We start from the raw sequence: 14,463 nt of genomic DNA on the forward strand, positions 1-14,463 counted from the left end.
TATCTGAAATTAACAATAAAAGTAGGCTACTAAATAAATAAAAAAATTAAAAAAGAAAGGTTATAGCTTGGCTTTCTCTCCGTTGGGGTGCAAACTGTCACGTAAATGTTAAAGTTTTCTTTGGCAAACCCCGTTTGCCCACATTCTCCTGTTATACTGTCTATCTCGTCAGAATGTTATTCGTCTAATCTACATCAAGCGATCACAGGTTATTTCCTCGTCGTCCCTCCTGCAGCGCCGACTCAGTTAGCGTTTACCTCAGAATATCCAATAAACATTAAAGGCCATCTAAAAGGGCTTTTAACACTCTCAAAAAGGTTGTGGTTTAAAGGATTAGCCAACACAGACATTCACACTTCCACTGTGTAACTGCTGGATAAGGAAGCTCTTCGAAACACCGGATCGCAGCAAAAACATCTACGATTATGTCGCAGATAAATAAAACAAATAATCGCCTTCACACTTCCGAAGCGTTTATAGGCTACCATAACCTGACTGTAGTTGGAAAAAATCACACTTTAAATAAAATCCTAATTGTAACCAAATAATGAATGTCTTGTCATAAAATGTTGTTCACACTGTGTCCGGCTATTAAATAAATAAACATGTCTGAAAGAATGAATGAATGAATGTCTGAATATTAAACAATTCCTCTGGAAAATAGGAACATAGAAAAAATGATTTCAGTGAATTGTGTCTGTATGGGCTTTTCTGTATGATGGCCTATAGGCCTATGCAAGGCTTGCAATCCAAAAGGTTTTGTGTCATGCACACTTAAATTGGCTATAGCTTAAACATTTTAATGAGCAGGCTGCGTGATAGCAGTTATCAGGTGTGACATGCTAGGGCTGAGGGGTTGCTAAGATGATGAAGGGGATGGGGTGTTATAATTTGTTAGAACCCATTGGGGTGCTTTTTCTCCATCAGCACATCCCCCTCATTTCACAGCACTGACAGTGTCTGCCTCACATCAAAGACGACACCTCGGAACAAGTGACAGTGATTAATGCAAACAAAACATACCGCTAGCATCCCATCTATTCTTCTTTTCACAGTCTGTACCGACGGTCATGGGACGCCGCTGTCAAACTCCTTGGTTTTTACTTTGTCAAGTAGTTCCACCCGGTGGACAAATATACGTATTACAACTCTTAGTTGTGCTAGTGTGTCCATGCTTCTCCGAATGAGAGCTAGAAAGTAGTACTCAGAAATCCCACTGAGTAACAAACAAGTAAGCTAAACATATAAAAAAGGCTATGATGTATTTATATTTAGAGAATAAATAAACCTAGACTTGCTTGTGTATTGTGCATGAGTTTTAAGCTAACATGTAGCCAAGTATAGCCTACTGACTGATATCATCCATTTTGGATATGATTTCATATTTCATCGCACAGTAGCAAATCAGTAAAATGACTGTAGGCTTATTAGGTACTTTTATTCTGGAAAGCAACCTACCAATGAATATAGCCTATATCTTGCATTTTCTTCACCGTTTATCTTTTTTTTTTTAAAGAGCCACAAAAACACTTTGTGGCTCTTTAACACACTATGACACTATGACTTTAATTCATAAATTTTATTTTCATAAATTATTGCACTTGATTTTTTTTTATTTATTTTTTTTACAATTTTGATTAGATCTAGATAAATATGTTTGCGTTATATGGTATAAGTGTATCTACAACTGCAGCAAGTCTTCTGTTGATAATCGTAACACAGCTAAGTTACGCTTCTTTAACAAAAAAGTTTATGTGAATTGAACTGAGTCTATATTTCCAGCGTCGCTTCTTAATGTTCGCAAACGTAATGATGTTCCACTGGTTGATGGGACTCTCGTCTTTGTCTCAGCGTGATAAGGATGGATGAAGGGAGAGCAAAGAGGAAGCACCATCCTTGTCCTGTCAGTGTGTTTAATGACATCTAAGCAGCAGGAGGGGCGGGGAGGTTAAAGCCTTAGACACTTTACTCCAGCGAGATCAGCCTTCAACTGTCTGTCCGGACATCATCTCATCTCATCTCAGCTGTCGGGGGAAGTATGGAGCTCGAAAACTTTAGAAATCTGAGGGAGAGGTGCACCTTGAGGCGGGACATCATCAGAGAGTTTCTGGCAGAATTACTAGGGACATTCGCACTAATAGTAAGTCTTTTGCCTGTCAGGATTTAAGATCAAAGTAAACTGATATTAAAAGTTTTGAGATTTCAATGCAGTCGAATATTGCACGTTTTGTGTCATTTTTTCCCAATTATTTAATTCTGTCATATGAGTAGTGTTGAGTTTGATATTCTTTCATTTAAAAAAAAGCATTTAATATTTTATATTATTGTCATAATAGCTATATGTGTGACCGCATAATGATCTAGACTAAATGCACTAGATGCAACACCCTCTGATGTAAAGTGTCGTCTTATTTATGCTTCTTATCGATCAGTTCTAATGGTTATTTAATTGCACATGACTATGATTTATGCTTTAAAGGGCTTTATCTCAGTAACTAAAAGGTTTTAGTCTAATTAGTTTTAAGTGCCTGTTTTGTTGTTGTTGTTGTTGTAATTTTTGCTATAGCTCTTGTGTAAACAAGTGTACACGCTGACACACATTCAAGCTAGTTGACTGTAAAATAAAGAATTCGTCTTTGACTTGAATTAATTTCAATTAGATATTAAAAGATTAAATACACTTAGAATGTTTCTACAGGGTTTTCTAGTGGTGTTAATTGCATGAAAAGATTCTGATTGAGCATGACAGATTTTGTTGCTTTGGGTTGCCGCCCTGACCATAATGGCCTGAGCATTTGAAAAAAACTGTCCTACTAATTAGTTTTGAATAAGTGCTCCACAACAAGAGTGCTTTTCTTATCAATTTTTTTTTTTTACTAATTGTCTTCCTAAATTGCCTTCTCTCTGCCCATTTCCTGTTTGCAGCTCTTCGGTTGTGGTTCAGTGGCCCAGACTATTCTTAGCAGAGAAAAACAAGGAGAAAATCTTACCATCCACTTTGGCTTTACTCTAGGGGTGATGCTGGCTGTGTACATGGCAGGAGGCGTGTCAGGTAACTGGTCTCACTGGCCAATAGAAAAGACTAAAATACACTTTTACTTATGTAACATGCAGATTTAATGCTTTTAAATACATTTACATGACTGTCAGTTAAATATAGTCTGCAATAGAAATAACACATGAATCTAAAAGGAACTTTCAAGATTCCAAGATGCATGAAAATGCATTTAATAAAGAAAAGGCATTAGTCTGGGACAGCTGAGTTCAAAGCATCTTCTCATTTCAAAGGTCATATTTAGCTGTCCATCAGGGCTGTTTTCACTGTTGTTTGTGATCTTTGGTCATGTTTAACAAAACATGCAATGTTCAATCTACATGTGACACAAACCACCTACTCGCCATATGCAACACTACAATATCCATGAGCTAATCAAAACTACATAAACAGCCCAATTAATTTATTCCTCTATTGTGGTTTATGTGTGTTTATTCTATCAAAAGCTAAATCTGGTCAAAGGAGTAAAAAGGCTAGTGAGGAAGAAAAAGTCTTTCATGTGGTAATAAGCCTTAGACAGCTGGATCAAATATACCCCATAACGAGTATTACATCTAGACCTTTGACCCTAAAGAGAGAGAGAGTGAAGGGAGGATTTGCTTCAGTGCAAATATTAGGATTAATGAACAACATAATAGAGGGGGAAGCCTTGTGCTTATTGTGTTCAATGCATTTGGTTTTCTAATATTCAAAAATATACTGTAGTGATGGACAGGGGGAGGAGGAAATGATAGGTCAATTACATGCTCTTAAATCTTAGAAAAGACTTAGTGTCAAGTGGAAGCGTGTGGTGGATTTATTAAACCAGACTGGACATGTATGTTTGGCCTTCATTAAGAGAATTCCTCAAGGATTATGGTGAGGTGAAGCTTTTATTATAATGTGTTATAATAATGCAGAAGATTCCTGGAATTTGTTTAAAAGCTTATCAAGTTTCCCTGAAATAACACAGCGGGACATGAGACAGATATAAAACGGACAGTACGGTGAAGCCTAATGGTTGTAGAAATGAACTCTGATATGTTTGAAAGCAACATACAATTAATTAAATATTGTTCTGCCGTTAAGTGTCTGTTCCCCTCTACATTATGCTCTGACGGACAGCATCATGTAACACTACTGGAGGTGTCACAACACACCATGTCATATTCTGTCATTGTATGTGGCATAGTCCACAATTTCCACAGTTTCAAAAATGAAAATTCTGTCATTAATTATTCACCCTCATGACGTTCCAAACCCGTAAGACCTTTATTCATCTTCAGAACACATACGAGATTTTGGAAGAAATATGAGAGCTTTCTGAGTCTGACCCTGCATGGACAGCCATGCAGCTGACACGTTCAAGACCCAGAAAGATAGTAAGGACATCGTTAAAACAGTCCATGTGACATCAGTGATCTACTATTATGATGTTAATTTCTTGGGCACAAATAAAACAAAACTGATACCCTTATTCAATAATTTCTTCTCTTCTGTGTCTTTGACAAACATTCCTGAGAGTGTCACGATGCATGCATGAAGACTGACATGGATGAGAATTTTAATTTTTTTCCTCCCAAAAATTGTATTCTTGTAGCTTCATAACATTACAGTTGAACCACTGATTTCATTTTCGGGTGAACTATCCCTTAATGCCCCCTCTATATATCTCCTGAATCTGGTGGGCTGATGGGCACACCATTTTCAACTAAAAACAGAAAACATTTGATGCGTTTTGGCCATTTATGTATGCGAAAACAGCTGTGTAAACTATAAACTACAAATTTCTGTAGAAGCTGATGTTATGTAAGTACATATTATGTGTCAATGTATAGGAATCCATATGTGCACATGTGCTTAAACAAAATCTATAACTTGTTCTTCAAATCTGATTGGTTAATCACAATGTTGTTCCAGGGTCAACAAAGATGTTGTCCCAGGAACATGTCTCACTTGGTAAAATCAGGTTCTGCGCTTAAGCACATAGTGTTTCTTTATAAAGCAACATTGCCAGCTACTGGCCTGGCATGCATAATACAGTGCTTTTAGTTATTTTGACAGACCTGTGTGTACAGTGTGTGACACTTTTTATAAACACAAAGTAAAAATTGTTGTCATGTAAACATCCCCTGAGTGCCTACAGAAATTACCTCCAGATGTCTACAGGATGCCTTCTCCTGGCCCAGATGACTTCCTAAGTTCTCATTAGGGTCACAGTAGTCAGCATCGTAACTGTGAGGACACACTTCAGTTCACACAGGAACTGTGCTTTCACAAATCAGCAAATGGTGAAGCTCTTAGTGCACAGTTTACCAGCACTCTCAAAGTGTGTGTTCATCCTTAAAAAACAATAATTATATAAAATAATAATACTGAAAGATGATGGGAATCAAAATACATTAATTTGCGTTATTTGTTTGTCTGCACTTTAATTTGTGTTAGCATATTAACATCACAACTGATATTTTATTTAAAGGGTTAGTTCACCCAAAAAAGGAAAAATCTGTCATGAATTGTTGCCAGGTCCTGAATAGTCAGTAGTACTGAACGTAAATAGCAGTCATCAAGTTGATTCTGTTCTAGGGTACTCTACACAAAATGGCGGAAGACGGTAACTCGGGAGAAGAACTGATGAATAAATTATGTTATTGTTTTCTTTGCGCACAAAAATGGCTGTCTATGGAGGGTCAGAGAGCGCTCATATTTGATCAAAAACACCTTAATTTGTGTTCTGAAGATGAACAAAGGTCTTATGGGTTTGGCGCAACATGAGGGTAAGTAATTAATTACAGAATTTTCTTTTTTATTGGTGAACTAACCCTTTTCTTATAGTAATAATTATTCATTGCACTTTTTTCCCATGTTTACATTTTTTTTTAAAGATTGTTTTTATAACAATTGCACAATTGGAGGATGACATCAAGAAGAAGTAAAAAAAAAATACAAATAAAAATCAATCATGAGTAACAGGGCAAAGATTGTCGTGTTGCAGGTCGGGTTGTTCAGGGGAAATGTGTGGAGGAGCATGATCATTCAGAAGTGGTTTCTAGACTTCAAGCACACAATTGTGCATGTGTTATTGTGGTGATGCATGCAACTGAATTATCAGAGGTCATGAGTCTTAAGCTGCAGATCTGCTCCTCATGCTGCCAGAAGTTCACTCCTCTCACTACAGTATGTCACAAGGGGAGACAGAGCCATGTACTGTATACATATATATGTATTTGAAGTTAAATATTGCCAGAGCTCTGCAGTAAAAGTTGCCAAAAGTGTGCATTTGTGCATGAATAAGTTGGTTAGCCCAGCAGCACACATGACTTTGATAATCTTATATGATGTGATGATGACTACAGTATTGAACTAATGAGCTTTTCTGGAGCATATGTCCCAGGAGGAAGTCAGGTGCACTGGCCTGTTATTATTAAAGGGCTGGTTTATCCGAAAATCAAAATTCTCTAATTATTTACTTAACCTCAAGTTGTTCCAAAATTATATGAGCCTCTTTATTCTGTTGAGAAGATATTTTGAATAATGTTGGAAATGGTAGCCATTGACTTCCATAGTATTTTTTTTTCCACATTATGAATATCAATGCTACTGTTAACTCACTCTACACAAATACCTAATTGAAAATATACTTTCTTTTATAAAAAAAAATATATTTTATGAATGAACAATTTTAACAAAATAAACAAAAAATATTTTAGCTTAAGCAATCAGTTGTGTTTTAATGTGCAGTATTGTTTTTATGCCTTTAGATTCTCCAAAAGATGCAAACAACATGATTGGATTCCTGTTTAATCATGGGTCAAAAATTAGCATTTTGTTTTTATTATTTAATCAGCTACCAAATGTTTGAGAAAACAGTTAGGTGGGACAGGAAAGGCCAGTGTTTTCCATCAGAGACAGTTCTGCAGGCCTGAGCGCTCTTATGTCAAAGCTGAGGTACTCCTCTAAGCCATGCAGTGATGTCTGAGGACTTAGGCAGATTATGTCAGACCCAATTCCCATTGACTACCTCAACTAGTTTTTGCAGCCAGTGTTTATAAGGAACACTCTGGATTAAGAGCGGGAAAGTGAGAGTATACTATACTGCTATATAGCATTTAGAGGAAGCACAGTTGTGAGTGTGAGATTTATGACACAGCGTGCTCTTTTGAATCTAATAGATGACAATCTATACTACAAAAAACCTCAGCATGCTTTTATGCAAACCTCAATCAATACAAAATCACCACACATTTGCTCTCATCAAAAGGTTGCAGTCTCTCAACTGCTGCATCTCATTGCAGGTGGACATGTGAACCCCGCTGTTTCTCTGGCTATGGTTGTCTTGGGGAAACTCCAATTAAAGAAATTTCCTGTCTATGTGGCAGCCCAATTTCTAGGTGCCTTTGCAGGGTCTTGTGCTGTCTTCTGTCTGTACTATGGTAAGTTTTCAGGACACTTCTACACTTTGCTTCCTGTTAATTGACTCGTAAGGCAAACTTCTTATAAGTTTGTTAAAGGTATAGCTGTTTTAGCACTGGTCACACTGATTGGACTGAAAGAGCTCATTCTTATGAATAATGTGGTTTCTAATAAAGCTTAGAAATGAATGACGCAGATGCTTACTTTCCAGTCAGTCAGAACTTCAGTCACATTTCATGATGTTGGTTCTGCTTTCCTTTTAAACCGGAAGAACAGTACGGCAAAACATACACATTTTCCCCTTAATGATAAATATAAGTGATATTGTTTTCAGTGCAACCTCTACATATCTGTGAACATGAAAAATAAAAATACTGTTTTAGGTTTTCCTGACCCTTGGCATGACATTAGATGTGCATTTGCACAAAATACACATGCACATCTCAAACTAAATATAAACATTTATGTTTGGTTTGATCTTTGTTAGATTAAGATAAAAATAAAAGTATACTGGTCAAGTTACTCCAAAAAACGTTATGTTACAGAGTAGCCTAGTTTTTCTAGATTGCTATAGTATATAAAAAAGTTGTATTTTATATATATATATATTTTATTTTACAGTTACACTAAACAGTCATTTAATTACTACCTATGAATTCTTTTCTAAAACCGTTCCCTAGTTGAAAAGCTGTTTCTCTTGTCCATAGATGCCTTTGCAAATTTTGCTGATGGTAAACTAATTGTAGTTGGTGAAAACGCCACAGCAGGTGTCTTCGCCTCATACCCACGTGAAGATCTCTCATTGTTAAATGGATTCATTGATCAGGTGAGTGAAACAGTCATTTGTTTTTTGTTTTTTAAGATCAAATAATCATTTGTTTTTTGTTTTTTAAGATCAAATAATCTCAGTGATTATGCAACGAAATTAAACAGCACTCCAATGTTAATGCATGCGCTTCATTTTATAAACTGTTGTATTTTAAGAGGGGAATTAAAAGTTAGGAACAAATACATATAAATCATAATCATATAAATCTCAGGTGGAGAACTTTGAAAGCCCATTTCCATCTCAAGAATAAAAATAACTAATTAGTTATAATTACAACTAACAATAACATTCTCTCTCAATTTTATTTCTTACTACAAGCTTCCAAGAATATTTTGCTCATTAGTCTCTATTTACAGGTGATTGGCACAGGTGCCCTGGTCCTCTGTATTTTAGCCATTGTTGATAAGAAGAATATTGGGGCACCTAAAGGAATGGAGCCACTGGTTATTGGTCTGAGCATCCTGGCTATCGGAGTGTCCATGGCGCTGAACTGTGGGTATCCCATCAACCCTGCCAGAGACTTGGGACCTCGGCTCTTCACTGCTATGGCAGGATGGGGACTAGAGGTGTTCAGGTACAGAAAACCTCCTATGCATTAACATATTCTTCTTATTATTGTTTGTTTAGATTCTGTGCCTCTTCCCTTCACTGTATCTTTGCTTATACTGTAACAGGACATTTTTGGGTGTGTACAATAACACAATGCAGCTAGAACTGTTACTATGTATCAGTGTGGCAAAAGAGTCAACCAGCATGTGAGAAACAGGCACACCGCCCACTAACGTACCTTTTAAATCTCCAAATAGATTCTAAGTGCAAAGGCCTATCACCATTCTTCTGACAGAGCAAATGAATTTTTTAATGCACTTGTGTGTCTCCCGCATATTCGAGCAATTTTAAAAATGTACGTGACTCGTGAGGCAGCCTGAATTCCTCTTTCATGAATATACACAACCAAAGACGATATTCATTTTATTTGTATTTTTACTATAACTCTTTAACTTAAGTTCAGTTCAGCAAAGCGTCTGCATGAGGTGGCAATGCATTTGTTTACAGTTACGTTTGCCAACCTGTTTGTAGAGAAGGTTCAAGGACACAGAGCACTTGTATTCTCAGTAGCCTATAAAAGGATCAAGGGATTGAGGGATGGAAAGAGTGCTACAGTGCTGGAGCACTGGAGTGACACACTAAGCACAGATTACAGTAATGAAAGCATTAGTGTCTATACAGCTGGACATCAACATTGTTGACATCGTCCACTTTTCTGACAGCTGAACAACTCAGGATACACTTGTGATGTCCTGAATTAGATTGAGAATGCCTTTAAATTCGAAAAGGCATTAATATTTTTAATATTAATATTAATATTAATATTTTGTCCCAAAATGTTCAAATATAAATTCTTTAGATATAACTTCAGATATAAATTCTCAAAATGCGAAATTCCACCCAGAATAATTCCACCTTTTCCCTGTCATTCTACTCTGTTACACAGAACCTAATTTCTGAACTTTGTATATATGGATTACTTCGATTGTTACCATCATCTGATAAAAATTTCATGTTAACAGCACCTTTAGAAATATATTTACTGAGAAAAATGGTGATTTTTTCAATACCTATTTAACCAGCTGTGTATATGCACACTATTGTTGAAAACTTTGGGTCCATTTTATATATGTACTACATATATACATAAGCAAAAAGACTGAAAAGTGATTTGTTCTTGGTCATTTGGTTGTTGTAATCAACAGCAAATTTTATGAAACCTTTGTGCCTGTGATGAATTTTCTTTGAATTTCAGTTAATTGTTATTCCTGTCAATCAAGTTTAAACTAGTCACTATAGGTGTGTGGCCAGTTCTAATATAATTGAAATTTTCCTTGAAAATACATTCAGAATTTTGCCCAGTCTTGATTTGATTCTCATCTGTGTCTTCAGCGCTGGAAATGGCTGGTGGTGGGTTCCAGTGGTCGGGCCGATGGTGGGCGGTGTGGCCGGGGCAGTGATCTACTTCCTGATGATTGAGCTTCATCACCCTGAGCTTGAGAAAAACCCTGAAGATGACAACAGCATCAAAGATAAATATGAACTGAACACCGTGAACTAGAAAGAGAGGGAAAGAATGGTCTCTTTTCCTTCACCATAGACCTCAAACAAGAAGCACTGGTATTTCTACACACTCTCCTGCTCTGTCTTTTCATCTAGATCTCTTTTCAGAGTCTTTTGCCAATTCAGTTAATGAAAAACCAAGCAGTTATGAAAAACAGCAAGTGTTAACTCTATAGTAAAGTTCCTAGACAATTTTAAGTTGTCTTGAAAAAGCCTAGCCAGAAAGTTTGCAAAGGTTTTAATAGCTTGAAGTTTGAAGGTTTTTAGTTTGAAGTAGTTTGAAATGCTTAATTTTAGTTTTAAAGATTAAAGTTTGAATTTTTTGAAGGCAATACAGTCAATCAGAAGAACAGAAAAAAATACAGATCAGTAGGGTACCTGGGGTGGTTTCTAGGGTGGTTGCTAGGATACTCAAGGTGGTTGCTAGGGTGTTCCTGTGGTACCTGGGGTAGTTGCTAAGGTATTGCTATGTGGTTGCTAGAGTATGTTGGGTGGTTGCTACCTGTTGTTACCTGGGTTGGTTGCTAAGGTGTTGCTATGCGGTTGCTAGGGTACTCAGAGTGGTTGCTAGGGTGTTGCTAGGCTACCTTGGGTGGTTGCTATGCGGTTGCTGTGGTACCCTGGGTGGTTATTAAGGTGTTGTTAGGCAGCTGCTAGGCTACCTAGGTTGGTTGCAGAGGTGTTGCTATAGAAACATTAATTCACCTCAACATATTCATCCAAACCAGAAACAATTTTACCAAGCTCCACTTGTTCCAAACCTGTGTGAGTTTCTTTCTTCTGTTGAGCACAAAAGGAGGTATTTTGAAGAATGTTGGTAACCAAACAGTTGACGGTAGCCATTGACTTCCATAATATTTTTATTGTAGACCAACATCCTTTAAAACATTTTCTTTTGTGCTCAACAGAAGAAAGAAACTCGCGCTCAGGAAATGATGACAGATTTTTCATCTTTGGGTGAACTATCCCTCGTTCTGACTGCACTGATCTGACTTCACGACTATATCTGAGCTGATTTAATCATTATCACTGTCTGACCATCAACATCAGCTCACCGAGTCCACTGAGTTCATGCACACATACTCCCTCCGTTTCTACTAACTAGACTGTAGTGTGTTCATCAGCCAACCCTTCTATGAAACACTGCTACATGCTGCATGGGTTTAATATATACAGTTGATCAGAATTTAGAAAATTATCAACAGCATTTTCTTTAAGAAGAATTAAGATTTACATTTGAAGGTGGGAATCAGAAACATTTGTAATAAATTAAAAGAGACTAGAATTTAAATCTTTAATGACATCTATCAAGGATGAAATGACAAGAGCTTACACCCACACACACACACACACACACACACACACACACACTCACACACACACACACACACACACACACACACACACACACTGTTTCCATGTTTCATGGATATATTCCATAGATGTAATGATTTTTAGACTGTATGAACTATATTTTCAATCCCCTTACCCGAACCCTACCCCCACACAAAACTTTCTGCCTTTTTAGACTTTCAAAGAACTTTATTCTGTATGATTTATAAGCTGTTAAAAACTTGTTGTGATTTTGTTCCTATATTCTAGAGAACACCACAATATCTATAATGTAGGACCATATACAAACGCAGGCACAACTCTCTGTCCTGTTTACTGTTGTAAACTGTAAACATGCTCTCTCTCTCTTTCTTTCTTTCTTTCTTTCTATTTATCTAAGGTGTTTCTAGTTGCTAGGGTACCCAGAGTGGTTTCTAGGGTGTTGCTATGTGGTTGCTAGGGTACTCAGGGTGTTACTAGCATGTTGTTGGCATGATTCGCAAGTTACCGGCATGTCTCTAGCATGATTAGCATGTTGGTAACATGATGAACAAGTTACTAGCATGTTATTAGCATGTTTCTATGCAAATTCAGCTAAAACCAGTTGATTCAGTAAAAAAAAAAAAAAAACATCTAAGACCAGCCTGAACTGCTTAAAAAAAGTGGCCAACTTAATTATCTATAATTCTAGCTTTTTCAAGTTCTTAAAGGAGTAGTTCACTGCCAGAACAAAAAATTACAGCTAATGTACTACCTTTCTTGTCATCCAAAATATTCATGTCTTTCTTTCTTCGGCCATAAAGAAATTATGTTTTTTGAGCAAAATATTTCAGGATTTCTTTCTATGTAATGGACTTCTGTGGTCCCCCATGTTTGAACTTCTAAAATGCATTTTAAAAGGGCTCTAAATGAACCGAGACAAGGAAGAAGGGACTTGGAGGATTTTGAAGTTGGAGGAGAAAATGAGATGGGAGTTTTTAGACCTACCCTAAATGTCTTGATCCGGAAAAAAAAACTGAGTTCACCCCGAGCTAGACAAGATGAGCATTTCTGGTTAAAAGGTATATCATTTTTTTTAATAACCAATCATTTCACTAGACAAGTCCCTTCTTCCTCAGCTGGGATTGTTTAGAGCACTTTGAAGCTGCATTAAACTGCATTTTGGAAGTTTAAACTCGAGACACCATAGAAGTCCATTATATGAAGAGAAATCCTGAAACGTTTTGCTCAAAAAACATAATTTCTCTACGACTGAAGAAAGTACGACATGTACATTATCTGTAAATTTTGATCTGGAAGTGAACTATTCCTTTAACAAGTTTAACTTTTCAAAGATCACAATTCATTCCATCTATTTTATGTAAAGCATTCACATTTTATGAGTATTTACCATCAACACCACTGCCAGTAAAAGATTACAGGTGCTAACAGATCCTCCATATAAACAACTCTGGAATGTACAGTATATAGAGATGATCATAATTTTAAACTGGTTTCTCAGGTTTCCTTTTTTTGTTTTGTTTCTTAAGATATAGTCAATGCAGGTTGTCTAGCCGCAGCCAGGGAGAGTTGCAACACTCCAGCATTGCCCCTATATTTTTCCTTCATTTCTTTGTTTAATTGTACTACTTCTTCTCTTATCATGTTAACTCTGACAACCCTATAGCTTATCATAAGCAGATGTTCTTCTCTCTAAAATGAAGGAAAAGGGTACTTTACTGTCCACTCTGTTTAATCAAAGATGAACAGGCCTCATCTGTAAACGGTTACATCAGCACAAATCAATAAAACACATGATTAGATGATCTACTAACTGCATGCAAGATAACTCGCATGAGGTAACGGGATGAAACATTGCAATGCATGCAAAAATGAATTTGCAATGAACTATAACAAGAGCTTAAGAAGAAATAAATGTGTATTTATGCTACAATGTGTCAAAATGTTCAAGAAAATAATTGCATCACAACTTAGTATTGTGTATTTCATCACATTTCAGATTTGGCAAAGCTTAATGTAATGTTTTGTTTTTAGCTATTTTGTAACTGTTGTTTGTGAAATAAAATGGTTTATTATTTGTTTTTTCCTATTTTTAAGAACGTTATTGTAGTAATTTATTTACTGGAACTTAAATGAACCAATAACAGTTGTTTGTACAATTCAAAGAGATATTTCAATATTTTCAGATTCAGATTTTTTTACTTATTCTTCCATGAATGAAACATTTGAAGATAGTATTATCACTCTGCCAATGTATACCTAATATAATAAAATAAACTTACTGTTATACATATCTCATGTCCATTTTCCTTTGTATGAGATTTAGAGCACAGCAGCCCCTATTATATCTGCATTCTACAGTACTGCATCACAGTCAGTTTAGTTCTGCCCTGAGATAAACTACACATCTAATTTCCCTACTTAGAAAATGACAACGACCTTTGCAAACCTGTACATATATTGAATTTGTGAATCAATTTGCTTAGAGAAACATTAATTCACCTCAACATATTCAGCCAAACCAGAAACAATTTTACCAAGCTCCACTTGTTCCAAACCTGTGTGAGTTTCTTTCTTCTGTTGAGCACAAAAGGAGGTATTTTGAAGAATGTTGGTAACCAAACAGTTGACGGTAGCCCTTGACTTCCATAATATTTTTTATTGTTGACCAACATCCTTTAAAACATCTTCTTTTGTGCTCAACAGAAAAAAGAAACTCACGCTCAGGAAATGATGACAGATT

At 36.3% G+C, this 14,463-nt stretch overlaps 1 protein-coding gene across 1 annotated transcript; it reads left to right on the plus strand.

The window, feature by feature from the left end:
* The first annotated feature begins 1,877 nt into the window (after nucleotides 1–1,877).
* aqp9b (aquaporin 9b) lies at nucleotides 1,878–12,282 on the plus strand. The gene is made up of 6 exons (XM_052560292.1): nucleotides 1,878–2,140; nucleotides 2,926–3,052; nucleotides 7,330–7,467; nucleotides 8,155–8,273; nucleotides 8,633–8,850; nucleotides 10,218–12,282. The coding sequence occupies exons 1-6, from the start codon at nucleotides 2,039–2,041 to the stop codon at nucleotides 10,384–10,386; spliced, it is 873 nt and encodes a 290-aa protein (XP_052416252.1). The 5' UTR covers nucleotides 1,878–2,038; the 3' UTR covers nucleotides 10,387–12,282.
* Nucleotides 12,283–14,463: the final 2,181 nt, after the last annotated feature.

This window comes from Carassius gibelio, chromosome B7, assembly GCF_023724105.1.
Source record: "Carassius gibelio isolate Cgi1373 ecotype wild population from Czech Republic chromosome B7, carGib1.2-hapl.c, whole genome shotgun sequence".
Lineage (NCBI taxonomy): Eukaryota > Metazoa > Chordata > Actinopteri > Cypriniformes > Cyprinidae > Carassius > Carassius gibelio.

What these genes read in the sequence shown, in the direction of transcription:
- aqp9b (XM_052560292.1), top strand. Translation starts at nt 2,039, where the DNA reads ATGGAGCTCGAAAACTTTAGAAATCTGAGGGAGAGGTGCACCTTGAGG. An exon ending in TAAATGGATTCATTGATCAG is followed by an intron (nt 8,274 to 8,632) that starts GTGAGTGAAACA and finishes CTCTATTTACAG; the next exon opens with GTGATTGGCACAGGTGCCCT. An exon ending in TGGGGACTAGAGGTGTTCAG is followed by an intron (nt 8,851 to 10,217) that starts GTACAGAAAACC and finishes CTGTGTCTTCAG; the next exon opens with CGCTGGAAATGGCTGGTGGT.